The 24692-nt window shown below is 46.1% G+C and overlaps 1 protein-coding gene across 6 annotated transcripts; it reads left to right on the top strand.

Annotated features, from left to right (window-relative positions):
- The first annotated feature begins 425 nt into the window (after positions 1 to 425).
- Positions 426 to 22161, top strand: cep170ab (centrosomal protein 170Ab). Of its 6 annotated transcripts, none has more exons than XM_031562235.2 (19): positions 426 to 997; positions 2855 to 3031; positions 3141 to 3230; positions 3337 to 3415; positions 3747 to 3805; positions 4135 to 4285; positions 4584 to 4721; positions 4961 to 5440; positions 6396 to 6820; positions 7373 to 7504; positions 8113 to 8248; positions 8684 to 10147; positions 10867 to 11101; positions 11765 to 11873; positions 12958 to 13092; positions 14571 to 14659; positions 14982 to 15075; positions 19479 to 19530; positions 19832 to 22161. In XM_031562235.2, exons 2-19 carry the CDS (start codon positions 2927 to 2929, stop codon positions 20086 to 20088), a joined length of 4230 nt encoding a protein of 1409 aa, XP_031418095.1. In that variant the 5' UTR covers positions 426 to 997; positions 2855 to 2926; the 3' UTR covers positions 20089 to 22161. The 6 variants fall into 6 exon arrangements, with proteins under 6 accessions (XP_031418095.1, XP_031418091.1, XP_031418096.1 ...); XM_031562231.2 differs by having other exon boundaries at positions 4952 to 5440; XM_031562232.2 differs by lacking the exon at positions 426 to 997 and adding an exon at positions 1012 to 1284 and having other exon boundaries at positions 4952 to 5440.
- The last annotated feature ends 2531 nt before the right edge of the window (positions 22162 to 24692 follow it).

Here is a 24692-nt window from a genome sequence, read left to right as displayed (position 1 = left end):
CTGAAAAAGTCGAGGCTATTTTAAAAGTGGCGCTTACAGATATGGTGCCGAAGTGCTACAGACAAACCCATACCAAGCTCGCTGCGGTGCTTGTAGACTGTACCACCCAAACCTTTATCAATCCAACAATAATCCAACCAACCAGTCACATCAATGAATACCAGCAAACGAATAAATACACACAAATAAACAGAGCGCAAACAAGACGAAATAAGAAACAACCCAAAAATGTCTAAAACCAACAAAAAGTTGTAATAATTACGATCCAGTATTGACAACCGTGTCATGACTCCTACTCTGCTGCATCATCAGTATGTTGTTGTTGGGCCTAGTTCATTTATAAAAAGTGAATTAGCCTTAGCTTGGTTTATGTAAATACAGGCTATAGGCTACATAGACCACTATTCTACAACTATTCACATTTGCTATCATCGCCAGCGGGTTCGTAGATTATTGAAAGCCTTTATTGTCATTGGATTTGCATAATACGAAATTTGGAATCATCTGCTTAACAGTGTTCTAACCCACTCCTGTTCTCTTATCTTCTTCTCTCCTCATCCTTTCCCCTTGTAGTCCGTAACCTTCGTCCACCTTTCACCACATTCCACTTCTCTTCCGAGTTGGCCTTAGATGGTATGGCTTTTTGAACCAGGTCCGGTTAAGTCCTTGATTTAGAGCACCTTAAGAGAATGGTCATTGATGATGGAGATACAAATAATGAATCGAAAACTAAATAGTAAAAAAAAAAAAATGTATAAGCATTTTAAGTATAGAGCAGAAAGACATACAATAAAAGAAAAGGCATTCCCTGATCGCACACCTATTCCGTAATTTACGTAAAGCATCTTTTCCAAATGTATCACTGCAGCGCCACCTTGAGCCAAAGAAGTCAATGACAACCTTGACTTGGGTTGGGCAGCGAATGATGATCTATGCAGAAAGCCACATCGGGAATATATGCCTGACTGCCGCAAAAAACGGAAAGGGACACAACACGGTAAGCACAGTGCGCACGTTTTCATCAAGAAGGATCACACCCAAAATGTAATTCTGTAACTGCACTAAAACGATGGCAAGAATCGCAGAGATGGTTAATTAGCCATGTTCGCGTCTTCCTTTATTGCACGGCCTCGGCGTGATTCGATTCGGAAATATCACATGATGGTGATCATTCAGATAGGCTATTGACAACAATGTTTTGAATTTAGTCGGTGTCCAATGGCAATGAAGACTTCAGCTATAATTTGTGTGGACTGGAATACGAGATTAACGGAAAAACATCTAGTGAGCATCCTTTAACCCGGTGGTCGGTATGCAAATGTCTAAATGTAATGTTTATTTGTTCCACATATGTCCAGGCACATCTCGTAAATTATAGCGTACACGGAATAATGTGTTATTATTGCGTTGAGAAGAATCCATCTGGGAACAAAGCTGTTTATTGTGTAGGTTGACATTGTTGGTGCCGTTACAGAACTGTCAATACACAGTGTTTCGATCAGATACAAGCTATTGAAATGTCATCATCAGGTTGATTCGGATTTGAAATCGGCCGTGTGTTTGCATTTAAAGGGTGTGTTAATATACATTTTCAGATTTACAAATGTTACGAATCTATTGTATTCTATTTCATGCATTTACAAATAGGTCAATTGGCTTATCCATATCACTTCGAATCAGATCTGAAAATACGACCCGTGTAGAGGAGGGATGGGTACAGAAAATCGTGGTGTGCTAGCGTAGAGCTTCACGCCTGACCGCACACTATTAAGGCCAAGCCATACTTCCAAGACTTCCTGGTGTGATGGGTTGTGCTGCACGACCCAGCCTGCACACACAAGATGTCTGAGGGTTTAGGTTGTGGTGGGGGAATATAAAACAAAATTTAGATACAGCGAAAATGCGTAACATGACAAATCCAAGTTGATGAGGTTTGTAGAAAACACTTTTCGTGTCGCTACGAAAGGCGGCAGTATGCTTTTTTTTTCCTGAAGAAAAAATGATTACATTTCTCAGCGCCCCAAATCTGTCACAAAATGTGGCGTTTAGGCCACCACTTGAAGTGAATAGACTACTGAAGGGGTGTTCTTTATATTATTTGGTGAAATGCTACTACCACAGTGTAAGGGAGTTTGGCTGGAGCTGGCTTTTGAAGATGACTGCTATGTGTCCGAACCCGATCAGGTAGCAGTGGGATATGAAAGACAAGACGTGAAGACCATTGTCACATTGATTGTCTTGCCGTCGTCACATTTAATCTACCAAGAGCTGGTTAGTGTCTCTGGTTAGACTCTTTCCAAGAGCTGGTTAGTGTCTTAGACTCTTTCCCTGCACACCGTTTAGAAAGAAACACTGTCTCCCTGGGTGTGACTCGGGCCAGATAGAATAATTTGATTCAATGAGGCACTCTATTTCCAGGATCGAGGGAGGAATTATCTTATTTGTTCTGGAATGGGTGGAATTTTCTGGAATTTTTAACCTGTTATCTGTTGAATGTCTTGTTGTCAGTTATTGTTAGACACACATGGCCCATGGGAAGATGGCCCATGGGAAGATCTCATAGTTCAAGAGCTCATACACCAAAAATCCAGTATGGGAATATAAAATTCCTAGCATTGGATACATTGATAAAGCATACACTAGACTGGATGGATGTAAAGGTGCATACATAGATTTGATAGACATAGAATTGATATTAATTGATATTCTACTGACATTTTTTCAAAGGTCCATTCGTTTTATTTGAATTGTGCTTCTGAAAGTTTTTTTTTGCTGTTTGTGCTTTTGCCTGTCACCAACTCCAGTGTTCACAGCTCGGAGATTGTTTATTCTTCTCTGCTATTTTTTCTCCAAGGTGAAACTTCTCATGAACTAAGATGACGTAGAGGTCAAGGGTCAGATGTGAGTGCCACCTAGCCGCGCAGAGATGAGTCTGACGACCTGGTTCCTGGTGAGCAGCGGGGGCACCCGCCACCGGCTGCCCCGTGAGATGATCTTCGTAGGCCGAGACGACTGCGAACTTATGCTCCAGGTAAAGAACAAAACTCCACTTCCCATGATTCAGTCTGTTGCACACAGACATGATGATGTTCTCTAGTGTTTTGTGTATGTCGACGGGTACTGCTTTTTGTTGTCTGCAGTCTCGCAGTGTTGATAAACAGCACGCTGTCATCAACTATGACCCTGCCACGGACGAGCACAGAGTGAAGGACTTGGGCAGCCTTAATGGAGTAAGTCCGGCTATAATATTTAAAACTATACTGCATTTATTTGAATTAAAGTGGAGGATTTAATCTCTGCGCTTCCTCACTTTATTTGGATTTCCCCCCAATGCAGACGTTTGTGAATGATGAAAGAGTACAGGAGCAGATCTACACCACTCTGAAGATCGATGACAAACTGAGGTTTGGCTATGATATCCTTTTCGGTAGCCATAACTGACCCCTCAGCAGCCTTCATGCTGAGCAGGCCTCATTCACTAGACACCATGCTAAGATGATGCTAAAGTGTATATGATGCTACGGCACTCATTTTGAGTAAGATGGATACAAAATGACGTTGTTACAAAACAGGGTGGTGGGTCTGCTGAAAGTTTGCGTACTTACTGCTAAGTTGTCCTTAACCTGATGCTAAAGTGTAGATAACGCTACAGCGTAGACTTATAATATGGTGGAATAACAATAATGTTAGAAAACAGTGTGGTGGGTCAGCTGAAAGTTTGCGTATTTGTCCTTAACCTGGTGCACATACCAACCTCTTCACCGTGGTCCGGGGGGAGCTGCACGTCCCGGAGGAGGCCCTAAAGGTGCGTTCACAAACACGCAAAACAGACATGGGTATAGCATGACATGTTTGTCTTTCATTACTGAACAGTGGATGAAGAAAGACGATCAGTGGTATCAGTTAAACTGAATCTGAAGTCTAAGTTTGAGTGCAGACATGTTGGTTTGGCTGTGGGATGGTTTTGGGGTTGGGCCGTGGGTTGAACAAATGAGTTTGTTTTCTTGTTTTGATACTTGCAAAATATACTGTAGCTTTTTGTATTCTGGATAGATATGATGAGATGTCCTTCGTATGAGGTCATCCTTATTACTGAATCTTACGTAGTCGTGTTCATCACTGCCCATCTGCTAGCATGAGAAATTCACCAGTCAGCTCCAGCTGGCCAAGAAGCCAGTAGGGACGGCAGAAAGTTCCAGAACTGCAGAACCTAAAGGTGCCGAGGGGAACAACGAGAGCCCAGCCAAACCTCCAGAAGCACCCAAAGGAGACGACAAGGCAGCAGGTGAGGGTGGAGTGGATCTAAATCTACTGTAGGACTGGCTGTTTCCATGCACACACAGAGGCAAGCATACCGTGCACACTTAAGGAACTAGGGTCTAGTAAATAGGAACTAAAGCGAACGAAGCATCTGATGTAGAATGCGGTTCAACAGCCTACTTCTTTTTGTCCTGTTGTTTGTTTGGTACTGGATCTCAGTCAGAGGATCTTTTATGAAGTCAGCTTCAGTAGTTTGCCTGTGCTGTGGAGTTCTTTGCACGGCAGACTGTGTTCTAAACCAGAGTGGTTCTATCTCCTGCCAGCTGATTTAGCCGTGCAGCATAGGGGGACCCCTCTCTACGGGCAGCCATCTTGGTGGGGGGATGGTGATGCCGACGATGAGAACTCAGTGAAGCAGGATAACAAGCCCTCAGATCCTAAACAAGCCAGATGTGAACCAGGTATGTCAGAGGAACTCGTTTGTCGTGATAATGAACCCATTGCATATATTTCCACTACGGACTACGGAGAGACAATATATAGTTCGGAAATATCCTAGAATAAGCTGTTAATGTCAATTTCATCCCGCAGGCAAAGAGGTTAACTGTTATTGAAAGTCGCCGAGTCTATGTCACTGATAAGTCTCTGTTAACTCTCAACTGTTGGTTAAGACTTTCATTTTGGCTTGCAGATGCTAAAGATGCTAAAGATGCTAACAAACCCGGAGTGGTTCAGGGACCCAGCCAAGATCCAGGGCCGGAGCCCAGCTACTTTGAGATCCCCTCCAAAGAGGCGCCCACAGCGGGGGGTGGCACCAGTGACACCCAGCCCAAAGGTCACCAGGGTTCTGGAGCCACCAAGGCAACAGACCAAACCCCCTCCCAAGACCCCTCCGCCCACGGGCACGCCTCCTTCACGATTGACTTTGACACGCTGGCACCGGGGAAGGTCACGGGGAAGGAGCGGGGGTCAAAGGGCAGCCAAGAGCACCGGGCGCGGCCGAAGAGGGGGGCGGGGGAGGAGCTGAGTGCCCTGCAGGCTGCCATGGTAGCGGCGGAGGTGAAGGTTGCTGATTGGTTGGCCCAGAATGAGCTGCCACTGGCGAGATCGGAGTCTGTCGCAGACGATGACGGAGACAGTGTCAAGAGTGACGTGCCTGTCCAGCTCAAGAGTCTCCGAGGTAGGAGCAGACACACACTCCCCCCCCCCTACACACACACACACACACACACAGAAGCATACGTTTACGTACATTCACATAACAACACAATCATAGCATGTACTCACAGCTATAAACATGTAGTGTGCATACTGATTACGTGCACGTACAAGCCCCCTCCTCCACCCCCCTCCCCACACACATGAACACACACACACACACGCACACACATGAACACATACACGCACATGCACACACACGCACACACACACACACACAAACACACACACACAAATCTAGAGATAAACACGCACACAGTAAACATCTCATCATTCTAGCCCCAGGGTGTATGAGCTCATCTCCTTGTGGCTGCAAGTATGAAATGTTCAGTCACATGTGCCCTGCTTTCTCCCTCTATCTCTACTTCGTTTTTTTCCCTCTCATCTTTTCTCTATCCCTCCATCTCTGCCACAGCCCTTTTGCTTTCTTTCCTCATAACACGTATTCTCTCCCTCACTGACTTTAAATCTTCCTGACGTTTTGGCCAGTTTCCAATTCTCTCTATCTACTTTTTTGTCTCCCACTCTCTATTGTTCTCTCCCTCTCGATCTACCTCTCTATCTCTCTCTACCTCTTCTCTCTCTCGCTTTCACTGTCTCTCTCACTCTCTCGCTTTCTCTGTCTCTCTTTCTCTCTCTGGTGGCAGGCCGTATTAAAATCAAATATGCTTATTATAAAATGGTTAATGTCATTATGTGTTTTTCTACAGTTTGGGGGGGGTGAGGTGGGGAGGTGTCATGTGAAATTGGTGGTGATGGCAGTTGGTGTGACAGGGAGGGTAGTATTTTCTATGTGAGTATGTAGGTTTTGCGTGTGGGGAATATTAATCTTGTAGCTGTTTTATTGGTGTAGGTATGTGAGAAAGTAAGGCAGTTGTGTAATAAAGGAACGCTAAACCTCTCTTTCTCCCCCTCAGGCAGTAGGCATGAGGATGGCACACAGAGTGACTCAGAGAACCTCCTGGGTGAACAGTTCGCCCGCCGGGCGCTACTACAGGAGAGGGGAGCTCGCGGGCTACGCTCAGGCATCGCCAGGGCCGACGGAGCCTTCCCCGCCCGGGACGACCCGTACAACGACAAGCCCAACCACCGGCCCCAGGTGGCCAAGAAGGTTCCACCTGTCGGAGGGGAGGTGAGGGAAGCTGCTGCCGCCAGTTCCTCCTCACACAGACCTCCCAAATCGGTGCCGTCCTCCACAGGAAACAGGGAACCGCATGTTGACCCCCGGGAGGGTCCTCAAAGGGGTCGCCATAGCGACGACCTCAGTGACAGGGGCACATACACCATCGATTTCGAGAATGGAAGTCGTGAGGTAGAGGAGGCCAGACGGATGATTGACAAGGTGAGGCAGCAACTGGGGGTGTCAGCCATTTTATTTCTATGTCCTTCATGTGCTTACTGTTTTGTCTCTGGATAGGCGGGGGTCAGGGGTCATTCAGAGGCATAGGGATCCATCGTTATGCACCGATTTGGAATAGACTTTTTCAGTCATTCCAATTGCTTGGGCCCAATAAATGAACTGCAGTCATAAACTCGCGGATGTGTATTATCATGATTTTCCATTACCATACAAAGTTGGTGTGTGTTCAAGGTTTGTCTTGGTCAATAAGGGCACTGTGTTAACAGCTACAAAGGCCTTAAATTACAGCTACAAAGACCTAATTTCTTATATGACAAGAAGATGTACTCCATCCTTGAAGTATCATAGCTCATATCATTGCGTTTTCCCCCAAAACATAAAACCCATCCAAATACTTCCATCTGATTTCATCACCACTAACCAGCACCTCCCATCCCACACGCTGGCCAGAATGTAATTTATTCTGCAAGAGCATCTGGGTCAGTGTGAAGTGACCACCATATGCCCGTGTGTGCTTGTTTGTGTGCTGGGAAGGTTTTTGGAGTGGAAGATAACCAGGCTCTGACTAAGCTCCGCTACCCAGAACACCAGCGGGACCGGGTCAGCATTTGCCCCAGGCCGGGAGCGGTAGAGAGCAGGAGAGCAGCCGCCCATATGGGCTATGAGGTGCCGCACAGCACTGCTGCAGCTACTCCATCCGGTCTCTGAAACACACAAGTGATATGTAGAAGCCCACGTCTAAGTTCTAATAGAATTTAGAATTTACAATATAGAAGTAATGTAATGACACAGTAGGTCCAAACCCCTTTGGAGGGGCTAATAAGTGTAATGCACTGCATAAGAACAGAGAGTAGGCTAATCTAACATCACCGTGGCAACCGACAGCCTCTGCAGTGCACCACCTAGAGTAGACTGTTATGATTCAGAATAGCCTCACCAGTATCCTACAGATCCTCACACACATCGACACACACAATAGCCTCACCAGTATCCTACAGATCCTCACACACATCAACACACACTTTCCTCTGACATGCACTAGCGCAAACTTGGAGGCACAGCCATCAAAAAAGCATCAGACTCTCGACTTTCAGCTGCAGCCCACACGCAACATTAGCAGTCTGTTGATGCTTGGGTGGGGTAGTGGTGGTAGCGCTGCTATTTTCGATCCCCTACACTGGTGGTTAGTTGTCATATGCAAGATGACTCCTTTTTTAAAAGTGGGTTAATCTGTTCGTGGGGGGATTGGTCTAAGTCTCTCTGCCTCGTTCCAGGTCGTGCCAGAAGATTTGGTGGTGGTGGGAGGTCCTCGCTGGGTCTCACAGTGGGCGACTTTAGCTGCCAGTCACGTGAGGACTGATCCGGAAGGTTCCGGGGCTGAATCGCATGTGTATGTCAGTGATGAGAAAGGTAGTACACAGAATTTTCTGAACCTTAAAAATGCCATGTGGCACAACGTCTCGCCAGAGCAATGTCTGGAGAGAACTCCTTGAAATTGTGTTTAATTCTGAGAACAAGAAGGCGAGTGTTCTCAAAATCATGTCCACAATTTAAAGCATAAAAGCATGAATCACTATTGCACCTTCTAAAGGCAACTCAAGATGTGTCAAATGTGGGTTCATTCATCATTCTTACCCGCATTAAGACCAAGATTCCTACACGGTTGTCTTGGGATATATAGTTTAATGAACATCTTGCTTTGTGAGATTATGTGTAATGTAATGTTGTGTTAAAAAAGTGGTAGAACTTAACCTTTCGTTGTTGTTTCATATCATATCACAAGTCATAAATCATCACTCAGGTTAGGTGAGTACATTTCATTATTTATTATTTTTTTTGTCTCAGCTGATGTTAGTGAAGTCTCCCAAAGCTCAGCCTCAGTTCCCTCATCCAGCCAAACTGAGCGCAAGAGGAGGACCCTACCCCAGCCTCCATCAGAAGAGATGACCCTGGATGGCTCCAGGAGCAGGCCAGCAAGGTGGCCTCCCACCTCAGAGAAACAAGACACAGAGACCCAAGAGAAGGAGAGCAAGTTTCAAGGTCCATCCAGGGCTAGCCACAGGCCTATAGGAGGTTCCCCGGTAACCAGTGACCAAACAGGGGCAAGAGGCGTCAAGCAAGCCCCAGGCTCGGCCCCAGAGGTAGGCCGTCGGACTGGCCAGCAAGGTGGCGGCTCCCCTTGCAAGTCGGTGGGCAGCGGAGACAGAAAGAGTGCGGACGGGAGGAGAAAAAAAGAGGAGGACAAGGAGAAGTTGGGGAAACCCTTGCTGAGGCAGGAGAGCTTCACTGTGGAGAGATCCAGCGTCAACGTCCCCCTCCCATGCATCGACAGCCACACCTCCGCTGCCTCCACGCAGACCAGAGACCCGTTGGGTGGCAGCAATGGAGTCGACGCTGCCTCTTTGCTGAGAGACAACGAGGCCGTGGCCGCCTTCCTGGAGACCACGCTGTCAGACCTGGCCGATCCTCCGAGCTACTCCCTGGAAGGGTCGATGTCCCCAGAGTCGGACATTGACACCACTAGCACTGTGAGCCTAGCAGGGGGTGAGGGCGGCCGCAAGGTGGCGCAAAAGAGGCGTCCGGTAGCCGGGCAGCCGAGGGTCGCGGCTGGTGCTGCGAACAAGGGAGGGGTGCAAGACAAGAAGAGGTCTTCTCAGCCGCCGACGGCACCAGGATCGCGCTTGCGAGCATGGACATCGCTTGAGCTGACTGACGACGACCTGAACTCCTCGCTGCTGTCAGACACACAGCCGACTGTGCCTTCACGCGGTCGTGGACAAGCGCAGTCCGGTTCAAAAGCAGAACCGGCTGGTGGCCGGGCCGGCAGAGGGAAAACCGTAGCGGGATCGGCGTCCGTCATGCCCTCTTCCTCGCCCGCCTCCAAGCCCGCAGTCGCTCCTCGCCCGAGGCCGACTCGCGCCTCCATCCTCCGCAGAGCCCGTCTGGGGGAGACTCCAGAGTTGGATCTGGGGGATGTAGATATGTTGTCCGTGGCATCGGAGGCCTCCACGGCAAGCTCGGCATCCAGGCCTTCTGCCGGTAGGAGACAACTCTCCCGAATCGAAGCCCTGGCCCAGCCAAGAAGGCCCCGTGTCAGCTCGCCGTCGGCACGAAGCGACTCCGAGGCGACCTCCACCCGGACCAGAGGCTTGGCCTCACGGCCGGCCCCGGAGAATGCTCTGCGCGTGGGCTTTAGGTCTGCTGGCTACCCGTCCACTGTTGCAGGTGCTCCACGGGCCCGGGCCAACAGCGCCTCCAAACTCCCAGATAAATCAGCTGTCAGCCCTTACAGCCACAACTCCAATGCAGGTAAAATATTTGGCTTTCCCAAACACTACTGCTTTTTATTAATGCTTTGCCAGGGGCAGAGGCAGATGCAAAGGCAGAAAGGCTTATCTTTGCTTTCTTTCCTTCAGCAGCTGAGAATTTCACATATACCTTCCACTGTGTCTGTAGACTTCTTGTTTGTGTCATATAACAGTTTCTTCCCACAAGTGGGATTTATTTGGGCTTCATTAGGTATGTCAGTGGTTGCCCAAGTATAATTACACTGTGTTCTCAGAAGCTGACTGGTGAACTTAAAGTAGGCTTCATCCTCTCTCTACTCCTCCATTTCCCTCTCTTTTTCTGTCCGTAATCTAATTTTCTTTGAGGGGGGAAACCCCCACCGCGGGCACACCTCAGGCCTGTGGGAAACACTAGCCGCCTTACAGTGAGAATTCAATTGAGCTCCAAATGTAATTACATCTCTCTCGCTCTCTCTCTCTCTTTCTATCTCACTCTCTCTCTCTCTATCTATCTCTGTATCTCTCTATCTATCTCTCTCTCTATCTCTCTCTCTATCTCTCTCTCTCTCTCTCTTTCTATCTCACTCTCTCTCTCTATCTCTCTCTCTCTGTATCTCTCTATCTCTCTCTATATATCTCTCTATATCTCTCTCTATCTCTCTCTCTCTATCTCTATCTCTCTGTATCTCTCTCTCTCTCTCTCTCTCTCTCTCACACATGCATTTCCGGATGCTTCCTCAGCTGGCAACCGCTGGAGACGGATGCCCATCGAGTACGCCTCCACCTCAGAGGACGAGTTCGGCTCCAACCGCCACCCCACCAAGAACTCCCGCTCCCGGCCCCTGGCGCCGAGAGTGACTCAGCTCGGAGGCTCCGCCCCCAGCACCCCCAGCCCGATGGGGATGACAAGGCCTCACTCCAGAGAGCAAGACGACTACATGAGGGACTGGACCGCACACAGCGAGGAGATCGCCAGGTATAAATCAACCTGCTTAGTTTCGTTTAGCTTAGTCTTCGAGAAGGTAGACAGAAACTAGGCAGTACAGTGAACCATACAGTTAACTAATTGTTTTCTAATGGGAGGATCTTTACCAACTAGCTCTCTTACTGGTTGTCTAGAAGTCTATTTCTCAGGTGGCTTCTCTCAGATAGCACTCTGGGATGGGGGATGAGGTAGCACTCTGGGATGGGTGTGGCCCTCTTCCCCTATCTGTGGACCCACAGGGCCTAATTCATCACCTATTTTAGTGTCCACCGTGGTATTAGTGTCTCCTCGAAAGAAGCTGTCATCCTTTGATACTTTTGTGTCAGGTGTATGTATCCCCCTGGCAACGGCAGAGGGATGTATCTTAACAACCAAACTTGCTTTGTGATTCAGACATGGTATTTTGTATGTATTTTGAACAGCATCTACTTACATGCATCGCTTTAGACTCGTGGCTCATGATTATCATTACATTTAGTTTATTTGACACTCAAACAGACAATTGCCAAATGCACATTGATTTGTCGGCTTTCAATGCTTAATACATGTAGCAGATTAGCATTGTGCCAACCTGTTTTCCACATATTGCATGCACTCTTTAAGTAATTATTGATTGCAAAACTCTTTTCTAATCTCGCTAAAAAACTGTTTCAGAATCAGTCAAGACCTGGCTAAGGACCTGGCAATGCTAGCTCGCGAGATTCATGACGTAGCCGGAGAGATCGATTCCGTAAGCCCTTCATCAGCAGCAGACCCCTCTGCGGTAAGTACTAACTCTTAAAGAGGAACAAATCCTCATTAGAAATCTTAAGGTTCCTTGTAACTCAAAGGGCTCTTCCCAGCTACCACATGTTTAGAACTATTAGATTGGTTCCACAAAGAGCATTCCATTACAGGGTTCCGTATAGATCTGTCATAGGCCCTTCTTAATAACAACTGAAAAGCCCCTGAAGGGTTCTGCAGCAGGGGCTTCGTGTGAGGAGCGGTGGGCTTCTGTGATGTGGGTCAATGTTAATGCCCCAGTGCCATTGTCATCGTCTGCGCCTACCTCTGGATGCCACGTTACACTGCCCCTCCAACCTCACACTTTTCCCAATGCAAAACATAGATAGCATGCAGCATGTCCTGTATTGCAGTAACATGCATCCTTGCAACAATGTTGAATATAATGATGCCGGAGAATAAACCGTGGTGCAGTAGGTGCTCTCTGCTGCTCACTACTGGTTTCACCAGCGCAATTAAAACTGCAGCGTGAAGCTTTCGCTTTGAATAATACTCTGCCGTGCGCTCGGAGCTCAGCTGGGTCACACGCGTTGCCAATGCCTGTGATTCATCTGCCTGGTTGCACACACACACACACACACACTGTACTTTAATTAGTAGAGCATGATATTACATATCATATATACCTCAAAGGAAAGAGTCCTCACGAGACCTTGATGCAGCCGATTCAATGCAGTGACTTTTTCATCGGAAATTTCCATTGTGCGTCTAAACCTTTTTGTTTCTCAAGCAGTAATTTTCTGTAGAAAAAAGGTGTCACTGTAAATAGATGCACACCTGCCCAGTTTCTTTAATTCTGTCTGTCTGAAAAACAATGTCTCAACAAATACATATTATGATACTGTCATTTCGTTACAGTTTCTAATTAATCAAATACATAGAGAAGTGATTTTAGTATTGCAGAGCCCAAGCTGTTAAATCCCGTGTGCTAGTTGGAGAACCTCACACAATAGATCTCTCTACCTCACATGCTTATCCTACTCCTACACACAGTCTCTAACCTTTAGTCTAATCTGTTAATAAAACATTTGAGTCGTGACTTCATTTGTCTGTCGTCGTGGCAGCTTGACGACCGAGTGTTTCCGGAGAGCCTCGGCAGCGCCCCGGAGATCAGCACGACCGCCGTGGATCTCCGCCCGCACGGCAGCAACGGGCAGGACCAACGGGCACTCCGACGCCGCACCTGGAACAGAGACGAGGTCAAACTACACTGGCACGCTCCGTCTCTTGGAACCTGTCCGACAAGCCAGACTGAAAAACCTTGTCTGCCTGTAGGGGAAAATCCCCTACAATACAATGTATAGTTTTGTTGCCTTGATAGAATGACAGAATGTAAACTTTTGTTTCCTTAATGGAAAGACAGAATTCTTAGTTGTAGTATGTAAGAGGCTAATGAGGTTAATGATGAATCCAGACCTATCAGGTTCTGAGAAACCATTAAGGAAGGACGGGTCTGGGGAATGGCAGATGTCTCATCCTTAATGTCTTTGGACAAGGAAGCTATCGTCCTTACAGAATTAATCTACTTCTCTGCATTTCTCTGAGAAACCATCTGGAGTGATTACATAAACTAGTAGAGACAAAGTGTACGCCATGTACTGTATATGGTGCCCCCCGAGGCCACCAGTGAATTTCTGTAATCAGCTTGTTATGTGGCATTCAGAGTCATAACACAGTTGATGGCATGGTCCTACCCTCAATACCCTAGCACTGCAAGCAGACTTATGTTTCAGGCCTTCGCCGTCCATGCATTGGTACAGTTTCTACTAAAAATGAATGCTAGTGAACACCATCAGCAGACTTGTGTTTACAGACAAGCACCACTAGAGGGCTCTACTGCTTATCAGATACTCTGTCTCTAAATTGAGAGGCGCTGTTTGCTCAGTACTTGAGATGCTTAAATCCCAAAGGCCCCAGCTGTTACTTCATGCCACTTATGTAATGCAGTTCGACTCAGACGGAGGAGGGGGAGACTGTGGGAACAGATGTAACCTGCTTTCTCTTAGCCAGCAACAAAAACAGGGAGAAATTCAGATTTGTAGAGATAGTGGGTCCTTATTGACTGGTTTTTACCTCATATATATTCCTTTCTCTGTAGTCTTCTCTTAAATTACAATTCATTACAACCAAACTAATTATTTGATTATTTAGAGATAATTATTGATTGGTTTATACCTCATATATATGTGGATAAATGAGGCTTTCAAAGATACATATGATATTCAAAAATGATCTTTCTCTGTAGATTTTAGTTTTTTAGTTAGTTTATTTTCCAGCAATTAATTAACAACCAAACAAATTATTTGATGTTATCCTTAGAAGCAGAACCACAAACAGGTTGGCTTCTCTTGAGATTGTACTTAAGATTTCATATGTTCACTCACAGACCTTAAATACACACATGGAAACTAGGGTATAAATCGCATAATGGCTTTCAAGGACTCCATCTTGTCCAGGTCTATAGTATCAGGACACCCCAGGTGGACGTTAGCCCTTCCATGCTATACTGCGTCACTGCATTACTGTGTGTCTGTCCCCCACGCCGTCACTGCATTACTGTGTGTCTGTCCCCCACGCCGTCACTGCATTGCTGTGTGTCTGTCCCCCACGCCGTCACGGCAACGCTGTGTGTCTGTCCCCCACGCTGTCACGGCAACGCTGTGTGTCTGTCCCCCAGGCGGTCATGGACGGTCTGCTGCTGGCGTCCGTGTCCCAGCTCTCCACTAGGATCAGGCAGGGCGTGGAGAAGACAGCGGGCAAAATCCGGTACGCCGACAGAGCTTGTTTAACCCAAACCTTAACACCAGGAGCAGCACAACAACACCTCTCTTCTTCTTTCTAATGGATCATTTTCTAGTTCCACACACTGCAGCACAGTGGAAGAAAATATCAATTTGTCAGGTCACACAACATTATGAATCATTCATCTCCACCACGTACTATGCTGTGTTCACATCACACATTCATGCTGACACAGGATCAGTTCACTGCATCATAAATACACCATTAGACGCTCCACAGTCTACACTGCGAGGCATACTGCCGAATGAGTATGTGGGTAATACAAAATCACTTTTCCCTGTGGCAGGATCCTGTTTAAGGATAAGGACAGGAACTGGGAGGAGATCCAGAGCAAGATGCAGATGGAGCTGGAGATGCCACTGCTCAAGACCTCCAACCAGGTGAGTTCACTCTCTCTTGTCTCAAACTGGAGAGTCTTTCTGTCTCATCTTTCTGTCTCATCTTTCTGTATCTCATTGTCTCTGTTTCTCACTCGAAACTATCTCTGTCTGAATCTCCCTGTCTCTGACTCTCAACTGCCACTGTATTTCTCACTTTCTCTCCCTGAATCACTCTCTAGCTCAGTTCTCTGACTCGTTCTGCCTCTTTATCTCGCTGTCTCACTCTTTGTATCTCTGTCTGGTCTGTATCTCTCTCTCTCTCTCTCTCTCTCTCTCTCTCTCTCTGCGTCGCGTCTCTCATTCAGCCTGACCACATTTACACTAAAATACTATAAATTATACATCTGTACATCAAGTTCAAGTTCAAGTTTATTATCATTTACTCATAAACAGCATTTATCAGTAATGAAATTCTTTGTGCTCAGTGTCCGTTCAACTTAGAGAATAAATAAATTAAATACTGGAGAATGGAGAAAAAGGGTAGGAAAAAGAGAAACAAATTGTAGTGCAAAAAGATATTTCAAGGACAGTTCAGCATCCTGATGGCATGTGGGTAAAAACTATCCCTGTATCTGCTGGTACGGGACCTTATACTCTTGTATCGCCTTCCAGAAGGCAGGAGGGAGAAAAGACTGTGGCAGGGATGACTAGGGTCAAAAATGATCCGCTTGGCCTTCCTCCTGCAGCGCTGGCTGTAAAGGTCCTGGATGGATGGCAATGCAGTCCTTGTAATACGCTGTGCAGATTTGACCACTCTTTGTAGTGTCTTCCTGTCCTGGGCAGTGCTGTTGCCAAACCATGTTGTAATTCCACCAGTCAGTATGCTCTCAATGGTGCAGCGGTAAAAATTGGTCAGTACAATGCAGTCCATGCCAAATTTCCGCAGTCGCCGCAGAAAAAAGAGCCTCTGTTTCGCTGTCCTTGTAACCACACCAATATGGTGTGTCCAGCTCAGATCCTCGCTGATATTGATACCAAGAAATCTGAAACTTTTGACTCTCTCCACAGCCGTGCCCCCGATGTGAATGGGTGCATGTTCTCCCTGCAGCCGCCTGTAGTCCACTATCAACTCCTTGGTTTTTCCTACATTAAGCAGCAGGCTGTTATCCTGACACCAGGATGTCATTGTTGCCACCTCTGCTCTGTAGGCAGACTCATCACCATTCTTGATGCAGCCGATAATGGTGGTGTCATCAGCAAACTTAATGATGGTGTTGGAGCTGTTAGTGGTTGCACAATCATAGGTGAACAGGGAGTACAACAGTGGGCTTAACACACAACCCTGTGGGGCACCAGTGCTGAGTGTTAGACTGGTTGAGGTGATGTTACCTAGCCGTACTGCCTGTGGCCTGTCTGTCAGGAAGTTCAGTATCCAGCTGCACATGGAGGGACTGATGTTCAGGTCCTGTAGTTTCATGATGAGCCTGGATGGTACTATGGTGTTGAAGGCGGAGCTGAAGTCGATGAAGAGCATCCGCACGTACGTGTTGTTCTGATCCAGGTGAGAGAGAGCAGTGTTCAAGGCCAAAGCTACAGCATCATCTGTAGACCTGTTCGGCCTATATGCAAACTGGAGTGGGTCTAATGCAGGTGACAGGCAGGATGTAATGTGGTCTTTGACTAACCTCTCAAAGCATTTCATCACAACAGAGGTGAGTGCGACAGGGCGGTAATCATTGAGACAGCTCACTGATGGTTTCTTAGGGACTGGGATGATGGTGGCCCTCTTGAAGCTATTGGGCACGACAGACTGGGACAGGGAGAGGTTAAAGATGTCACTGAACACCTCTGCCAGTTCAGGAGCACAGGCCTTGAGAACACGGCCAGGGATGTTGTCAGGTCCTGGAGCTTTATGCACATTCACTCTCCTGAATGACTTGCACACATCAGTCACAGATACCTGGAGAGGGCAGCTGTCTTGCTCCAGCAGTACCTCTGACCTGGTGTGGGACTCAAATCGAGCATAAAAGGTGTTCAGCTCTTCTGCAAGAGAAACAGAGACCTCTGCTTGATGGCTCTTTCCTTTATAATCAGTGATAGTCTTCAACCCACTCCACATGTCTCTGGTGTTGGATCCTGTGTAATAAGACTCCACTTTCTCTCTGTACTGTCTCTTTGCCAGCTTGATGGTGTTTCTGAGTTCATATCGGGCTATTTTGTACTCACATGGGTCTCCAGAATGATAGGCTGCTGTACGGGCTTTGAGTGCTGAAGACACTTCTCCATTCACCCATGGCTTCTGGTTTGGAAAAGTTCTGACGTTCATTCGCTGTACAACGTCATCAATGCACTTACATATATAGCCTAATACAAATTCAGTGTATTCATGGATGTTAACAGCGGCATCCCGAAAAATTCCCCAGTCTGTTGTTTGAAAACAGTCACATAGTGCCTCATCTGACTGCTCTGTCCAGCGCTGTATCGAGCGAATCACAGGCTTTTCACGTTTCAGCTTCTGCCTATAGCATGGTAGTAGGAGAACAGAGGAATGATCCGATTTGCCGAAGGCAGGACGGGGGCGGGCTTTGTACGCATGACTGTACGGCGAGTAGGCGTGATCCAGGATGTTTTCACCTCGAGTTTGAAAGTTAACGTGTTGGTGATACTTCGGTAAAACTTTCCTGAGGTTGGCTTTGTTGAAGTCGCCTGCCACAATGATGTGTTCATGTCTCCGTTGCCGCCGTTAGAAGGGGGTCGTTGAGTAAACCTACCCACCTGCAGAGCGTCTTCATATACGGCCTGTTTGGGACAGCTACACATTTCTGTGTGTGTGTGTGTGTGTGGGGGGGTGGGGGGTGGCTGTAAATATTTTATAAGCCCCCCCACCCCCACCCTATCCAACCCTCTTTGAAACAGCCCCTCATTCTGGAGTCACTGCGTCATTACTGCCCCCCCCTTTTCAGCCTCAAACAAGCGTCTGGGCCAGCTGGCTCTCTCGGTGGGCAGCGGCAGTGATAAACAGGCAGGGGATGGAGATGGGGGTCTATATGGTATCCCACGCTAACATGGGCCACCCTACCCTACCTTCCTCCCAGTTGCCATGGTGTTAACTACTCTAGGTGTATGAGTCAAACAACTTGTGTTGCTCAGCTAAAGGATTGTCTAGAGGGGGCGTTAGCTGTCTGCTAATCAAACCCCTAACCCCGTCATTGCCCCCCCCCACCACCACCTCTCCTGCAGTGGCCCTTTTGTCAGCCTTGAAGTTCACTGTTTTATAGACAAATTGAGTTTCCATAGATCAGAAGATCTAACAGTTTTAATACAAGACACATTTTCTCTGAATTGGTTGTATGCTTATTGCTTTTCCTTTGGATGTAATGTCTGTGGCTGAGTTCTGAAGTAGAAAACCAGCCTATTTCTTACCATTCTAATAGTTTTAAGAGTCGTTCTGTTAAAGTCTCTTTTGATAGCTCTGTCGTATCCATTCAGACTTTGGGGATTGACCATTGTTTTTCGTTGAGTTTGTCCTCTCGTTACGTTCATCCCCAAGATAAAGACTGACAGGTTTCCTTTTCCACGATACCTACGCTGAGAGAGAGAGATGCCGAGAGTCGGAAAATAACTCAGTCGAGTTCTGGCCCCAAAAGGTTTTTTTTGTCGCCGGAAACCATCACGGAGCTCCAGGAAAAGAAAACTCTAAGTAGGCCCTCAGTTTAATTGGAATGCTAGTCTGACTTATGGCATCCCGGGGTGCTTGTGTAGATTAAGTGTGAGGAGTAACTGCCTGGCCGCCGGGAACAGGCCGTAAATCCAGCCCGGAAGAAGTCACCGCGACCCAAACCAAAGCTTTCACTCAAAGCCAATCCAGATCAGAGAGGTGTTCTGGCAGGCAGTCAGGCAGTCAGGCAGTCAGGCAGTGGGATATAACAAGGAGGTGACAGGTACAGCGCATAATCAAACGTTTCCTTCTTGAGAGGCGGAGACTTTGCCGGTGTGTTATTTATTTATGTTTGATCTGAAGAGCTTGGCATTAAGGTGGGAAGGGCTTAGGTCAAAACCTCTGCTCTGCAATGCTGTCACCCTCATGGATGTCAGAGATTACATTTTACTGACACAAGGCGATGTGTGTATTCAGTTTATATTCCCAAAGAGGCCCATGGTATAGGTTAGGCAGCAATCGTGGAAGAAGATTATATGGCTTCGGCTTTTGCTGAACACATTGGTCCAGCTTCCCTTTTTGCTTTCTATTGTACAGTATTTGTTCTACACACACACAGTACAATGATTACCCCTGTTTCTTGATATGTGTTCTTCGACCAAACAATTCATTGTTAGCTGTTAGACACAATAGTGCCTCGATGGTGCCTCCAACTGTTCCTTCAGGCTGAAGATGTTTTCCTACCTGTTGCATCTTCTTCTGCCTGAGTCGGTCTGCTGCTAATCATCCAGTGTCTCCCTTACAGGAGATCTCCTCCATTCTACAAGACCTGAAGCGGATAGAGAAGCAATTAGTAGGTGAGAACAATGTCCCTATACATATATATATATGTGGCTGGAATCATGTGATTCAAACTATAGGGATTGTCCTACGATCCAAATATGTGGGGTTACATGGTGTATCTACTGTATATGTCTCAGTGATTAGCTATTATATTAATACTAATGATAAGATGGCACCATCAAGCCTGTGCCATGGCCTGACTTTGTTTAGGTTTTGCTCATATGTGTCAGATTCATGTAAACTAACGTAAGGCCATGTAGATTATATTCATTTAAATGCAAAGACTCACTTTTCCCCCCTCATCCTGCCCCCCAGTTATTGATGTCATGGTGGATCCGGATGGGACTCTGGATGCGCTGAGCAGCCTGGGCCTCACCAGCCCTCTGGTCCCGGAGCACAGGGGGGTCAGCACGGGCTCCCAGGCCCCACGCAGGAGCCCTCTCCCTGGGGAGAGCGCAGCCAGCGCCACCCCGGCCACCGTGGCTCCTTCCGTGGTGGCGGAGCGTGACGCGGGCCTCGACGTGAACAGCAATGCGGCCGGCGGGCAACAAAACTCTGTCTCTCTCCAATGAAGGAGGCCGTTTGTTTTCACTCGGACCATTAGCTCGGACGTTAGCCTGTACGTGCTTGTTCAGTGCAACTAATATACTGCTTGGACTCTATTAGCTAGCTAATGAAATGTGGATGATGAACAGACAACAGACAGCAAACTATTGGATATATTTGTTGTGCAATCGAATGGCCCATTTAGCAGTGCTAGGTTGACCCTGACCCTGAAAGTAGCCCCAAACATATTTTCAAAATGTTATAAAATATTTTAGAATATACCTTCCGTGCCACTACCTAAATATTAAACTACATATTACTTTATAGAGGTATTTGATATTACCCTGTTACCCCTGTAACCAACTCCGTCCCCATAGCTGTGACTGGGATTTACAGTAGATGAAATACGCCATTGGCTAGAAACAGGATGTGTGTTTTCAAAAGTAGAACGAAAAGCTTGTATTTTTTTCCCCAAAGCCTGATTATTATTAGAGAGCTAAGCTGATTATATAAGAGAGATATGTTTCAACACTGTACTTGTTTACAAACGTCTTGCTCCCGTGAGGCTAGCTGTTGTTGCAAGCTGAGGAGCTTGCGATGTCCCTGATCAGCCTTTATCTGCCAGCCCCTGTGAGGGGAATTAGACTTTAATTAAACCGACATACATGTGAGGTGATACATACAGGTGAGGTGATACACACAGGTGAGGTGATACATACAGGTGAGGTGATATACTGTCCACAGCGTGGCGCTTGAGGGGTCTTTTACCTTAATGTGCGACTTAGAGGAAACTGAAGGATAGTAGGATTTCCCCAAACAAGTGGATGCTTCGGACCATTTCTGTGCGCTTATACGAGCTCAGATGGTTGAGAGCCAGTCCCTGTTCCAGAGTATGTGACTTATTTATCCAAAGTTAAGTGTGCATTGTGCTCTGTTCCAAAGTAAGGCTTTTTTTCTGTTTATGCAATGTTTGAGTGTTGTAGGTCTGACTGTTGCACTGACATAGTGTCTCCAAAACAGCTTGATATGTGGAATGGTTAACCTTTCAGACATTCACTGAAGATTAATATATATATATATTTATACAATCAGTGGAGTGCAACATTTAGTGATCGCAACACTGGCAAGTACATTGTAGTTCGAAGTGATGTTATGGGGAATAACATCACAACAGTGTCTCTTGTTCAGTTGAGACAGGAGCTTTGTTATGCTGTACATAACATACAGTAACTTGTAGCAGATGAAGTTAGCGTGTTACTCGTTTTTTTACAGTTTATTTTGGTCTCACCTGACAAGGTCATGATGCATTTACCCTGCGACATAATTTACCCTACGACATAATTTACCCTATGACAAAGCCGATCAGAGCCCTACTGCTTTCCCATAGGTGAATCAGTGCCCCGTACTGAACCTTCCCACATATTTAGTAGCTATGTAAAATAATAGACAAGAATAGTCATACTGTATGTTATTGTGCGGACCTAGTGAGAAGTAGAACATAAAGATAGGCGAGAGAGAAGTGAAAGAATGAAGGAGAAGAATGGTGTGTTCGTGATAGATGTGTTGCGTCACCAAGTGCCCATTATTCCAATCATCTAGACTGACGACGCCTCGTCACATGCCGTTTTTGCACATTGCGAGCATTCACATAGCCCACTTGCATCATCGTCATCACAACACACATTCAAATACCACTACGTGTGCTGTAACACTAAGACCTAAACTACTGTCCGAAGACATCGTGTCCAATGGAATGTGTTGGCATGCAGCCAGTGTTTAAAGGATTTTTATTTATTTTTTCCAATTTGATTGATCAAGACTACGGAACATCCTGAAAACCAATGACTGATTGAAGTGTTAATTAGACAAATAACGAGCAAAAGAGACAGCAAACACAGGGGTGCATGTCAGCCTGTTCCAGGAAGCATAGTCTGGCATGGTTACCGAAGAGGAAGCGCTACAGTTGATGGCCGACACTTATCTACTAGCCTGACCTCTGCCTCGTACCAATGGCGTTTACACATGAATGTAACTTGATTGCAATTATCAGTGTTACTCTGCATAAACAACAATACTTTATTAAAGAATTTTCATATCTATTTGCCATTGTTAGCACTGCTCAGTTGTATTGTTCATTTTATGATGCTTTGGATGGTCGGGATTACTCTGAAATATAGCCTAGGTCTGCTATGGTTGTACACTAAAAGGGCTGCGTTGAATAGCCCTATTACACAGGGTAGGACACATTAATCCCTGTCACGCATTCAGGTGTTTAGTAATCATCCATAGTGTGTTGTGGCTGTTCTCAGCTGTTGTATGATAACCCATACTGATCACTGGCCTGTCCTTGGCACAATTATATGCAACGAGAGACGTCTGGAAGATTAGTAGCCTAAATAACCTGCAGACAATACTGCCTGGCAAGGTACCAACAGTAGTATGAACATGATACCTCACACACACACACTTGAAATTGACCTATAGTACTTGTATAGTGTAGTGTTCCTCTAGACAGTGCATTGTCCCACCCAATATTTTCCAGGAATTTGCTTTAAAAAATATGAATATATATGAATTTAGCCACCGAATTCAATTCATACGGATAAATTGTCCCATTATGGCAACGTTTCCCTTTGACCAAAGGGTGTGTAGAGAGGGAAAGTAACATTTCTTTGTGGGAGTTTTCCATCACAGATAAAAGTAAGGGGGAGAACAACACAAAAGAGGAACCTCACAGATTATTTTACACTGTCACCCGTGGTTATCCCACTCAAAATAGATATTTTTAATTGTTAGGCCTACTAAGGCTACTTCTCCTTTGGCCTTTCCCCCTTCTGAAAATGTTTTTTCATGCTTCTTTGAGTAACCTGGAAGGCTGGTTATGTTCCCCAGCCCCCTTGAGTAGTGGGGGACATAACCATTATCAACAATTATTTAGCCTAGGTATATTCGACAGCCAGTGGACAGTTATCAGAGCATGATCACAATACTTGGAATTTAGTCTCAGTCTGAGTTACTTTCGTTATTTTAAGTCTCAGATTGTCAATTTGTCTCCACAAAATGAATCAGATATCACCATTTAAGGGCTTCTTTCTCAGAATTTAGAGGCACGCCAGACAGCGGGTAGTCCTCATTTAAGTGCCTGCAGCTATTGTGCTCCAGTTCCCTAATCCCTGTCTATCCGCTGAGGCCGGTGACCATAAACTTCTGGAAATCTGACGGTGCACATCACGCCTGGTGGCCCCCCAACAGTGAAAATCTGGTCGGTGTGCCCCTAATTTTTCGTGAGGAAAATACAGCTTTTCATAAAGTTCAGAAGTTTTCGCCTTGAAGACACCACTTGTTTAAGTAGATTTTTGTTTATTTTTTAAATGATGTGCTTTGATGTGTTCCAAAAGTTGTTTTATTGGAGCCCTTGCTATACTATCGAGCAGGGGTAGAGCTAACGCTACAGGCAGGGAAAACGTTGAGTAATTCATGTGTCTGGATTAAACCGAGTCCGGGTGAGTCATGGCCTCATAAGATTTCCCTCCTCTGTCAACCAAAGCCCCTTTGATTTAATATCCAACAAAATTGCTCACAAGAAGAAAATGCGGAGGAGTGGCTGTCAAGTTCGGACTTCCTCTTATTAATCAAAGTGCTTTGTGTTTGCTTGAAGCCGGAACGCGTGGACTTTTCATCTCTCGGCCACCTGCGGAGCCTTCCGCTGATGTATATAAGAGACAAACGGCGTCCGGGGCGCAGGACGCTGACGTCTAATCACCAGCATTGGTCCCGTGACTAGGATGAATTGGCACCTTCCGAAGGCTCGAATGTGTGAGTGCGCAGGAGTCGTTCAGCTGGTGGGCCATTTCCATATCCTGTACATTTCGTCGATGGACGATTATTGCTTGTGGTCGGCCACAGTTTCAGAGGGGAGTGGGGAAGGATGAAAGACTGCTGCGTCAGCGATTTAGCGCGCAGACAGACCATTGAAGGAGATATTAGTATGCTGCTCATGGTCAAGCCTAAAGTAATGATCAAACGAGAACGTTTCTAATTTGATATTGCAGTGGCCGAGAGTAGTCTGCCCTATAGAATCTGGTCAGCGCCGAGGAGTTCATGACCATTAAAAAAAATTGGATTATTATCACACACAAGAGAGGAATGTCGAAGAGATGTCGAATCACACACTTCCTTAAGAGATTTAATATAGTCCTTCCTTAATTTATCCAAATTAATCCAAGGAAAAGTAACGACTGTGGCAGAAATAATGTTGTAATTGCAGTTTAATTGCAGTTTAATTGGCCACATGCTGATATTTACCATTGCATAATTAAATCCATATTTTACTCTTACAGCCTTCGAGGGATTGGGGGAGGAAATAACAGATTACCCAGTGTGTTGAAATGTACCCTACTCTGTTCATCAAAAGTTTACTTAATGACTGAGAAGTAACTTATTCTTATCCTTCTAACATTATATATGATGTGAACTTGTCCAGCGCACTGAAATGAATGAACTTGGATGGGGAACAGTTTAAAATACAGCATGAACTTTCCGCAATACTTGTTGTTACTGTAACTGTACATAAAAAGGATCCATCCATACGTGTATATTGAGCCCTTATTTTACATGGGTCATAAACAAC

This window comes from Clupea harengus, chromosome 24, assembly GCF_900700415.2.
Source record: "Clupea harengus chromosome 24, Ch_v2.0.2, whole genome shotgun sequence".
NCBI lineage: Eukaryota > Metazoa > Chordata > Actinopteri > Clupeiformes > Clupeidae > Clupea > Clupea harengus.
The sequence above is the reverse complement of the archived record's forward strand: the minus strand, read 5'-3'. Positions and strand labels throughout refer to the sequence as shown.

What these genes read in the sequence shown, in the direction of transcription:
- cep170ab (XM_031562231.2), top strand. Translation starts at nt 2,927, where the DNA reads ATGAGTCTGACGACCTGGTTCCTGGTGAGCAGCGGGGGCACCCGCCAC. An exon ending in CCGCCCATATGGGCTATGAG is followed by an intron (nt 7,505 to 8,112) that starts GTGCCGCACAGC and finishes GCCTCGTTCCAG; the next exon opens with GTCGTGCCAGAAGATTTGGT. An exon ending in GTATGTCAGTGATGAGAAAG is followed by an intron (nt 8,249 to 8,683) that starts GTAGTACACAGA and finishes TTTTTGTCTCAG; the next exon opens with CTGATGTTAGTGAAGTCTCC.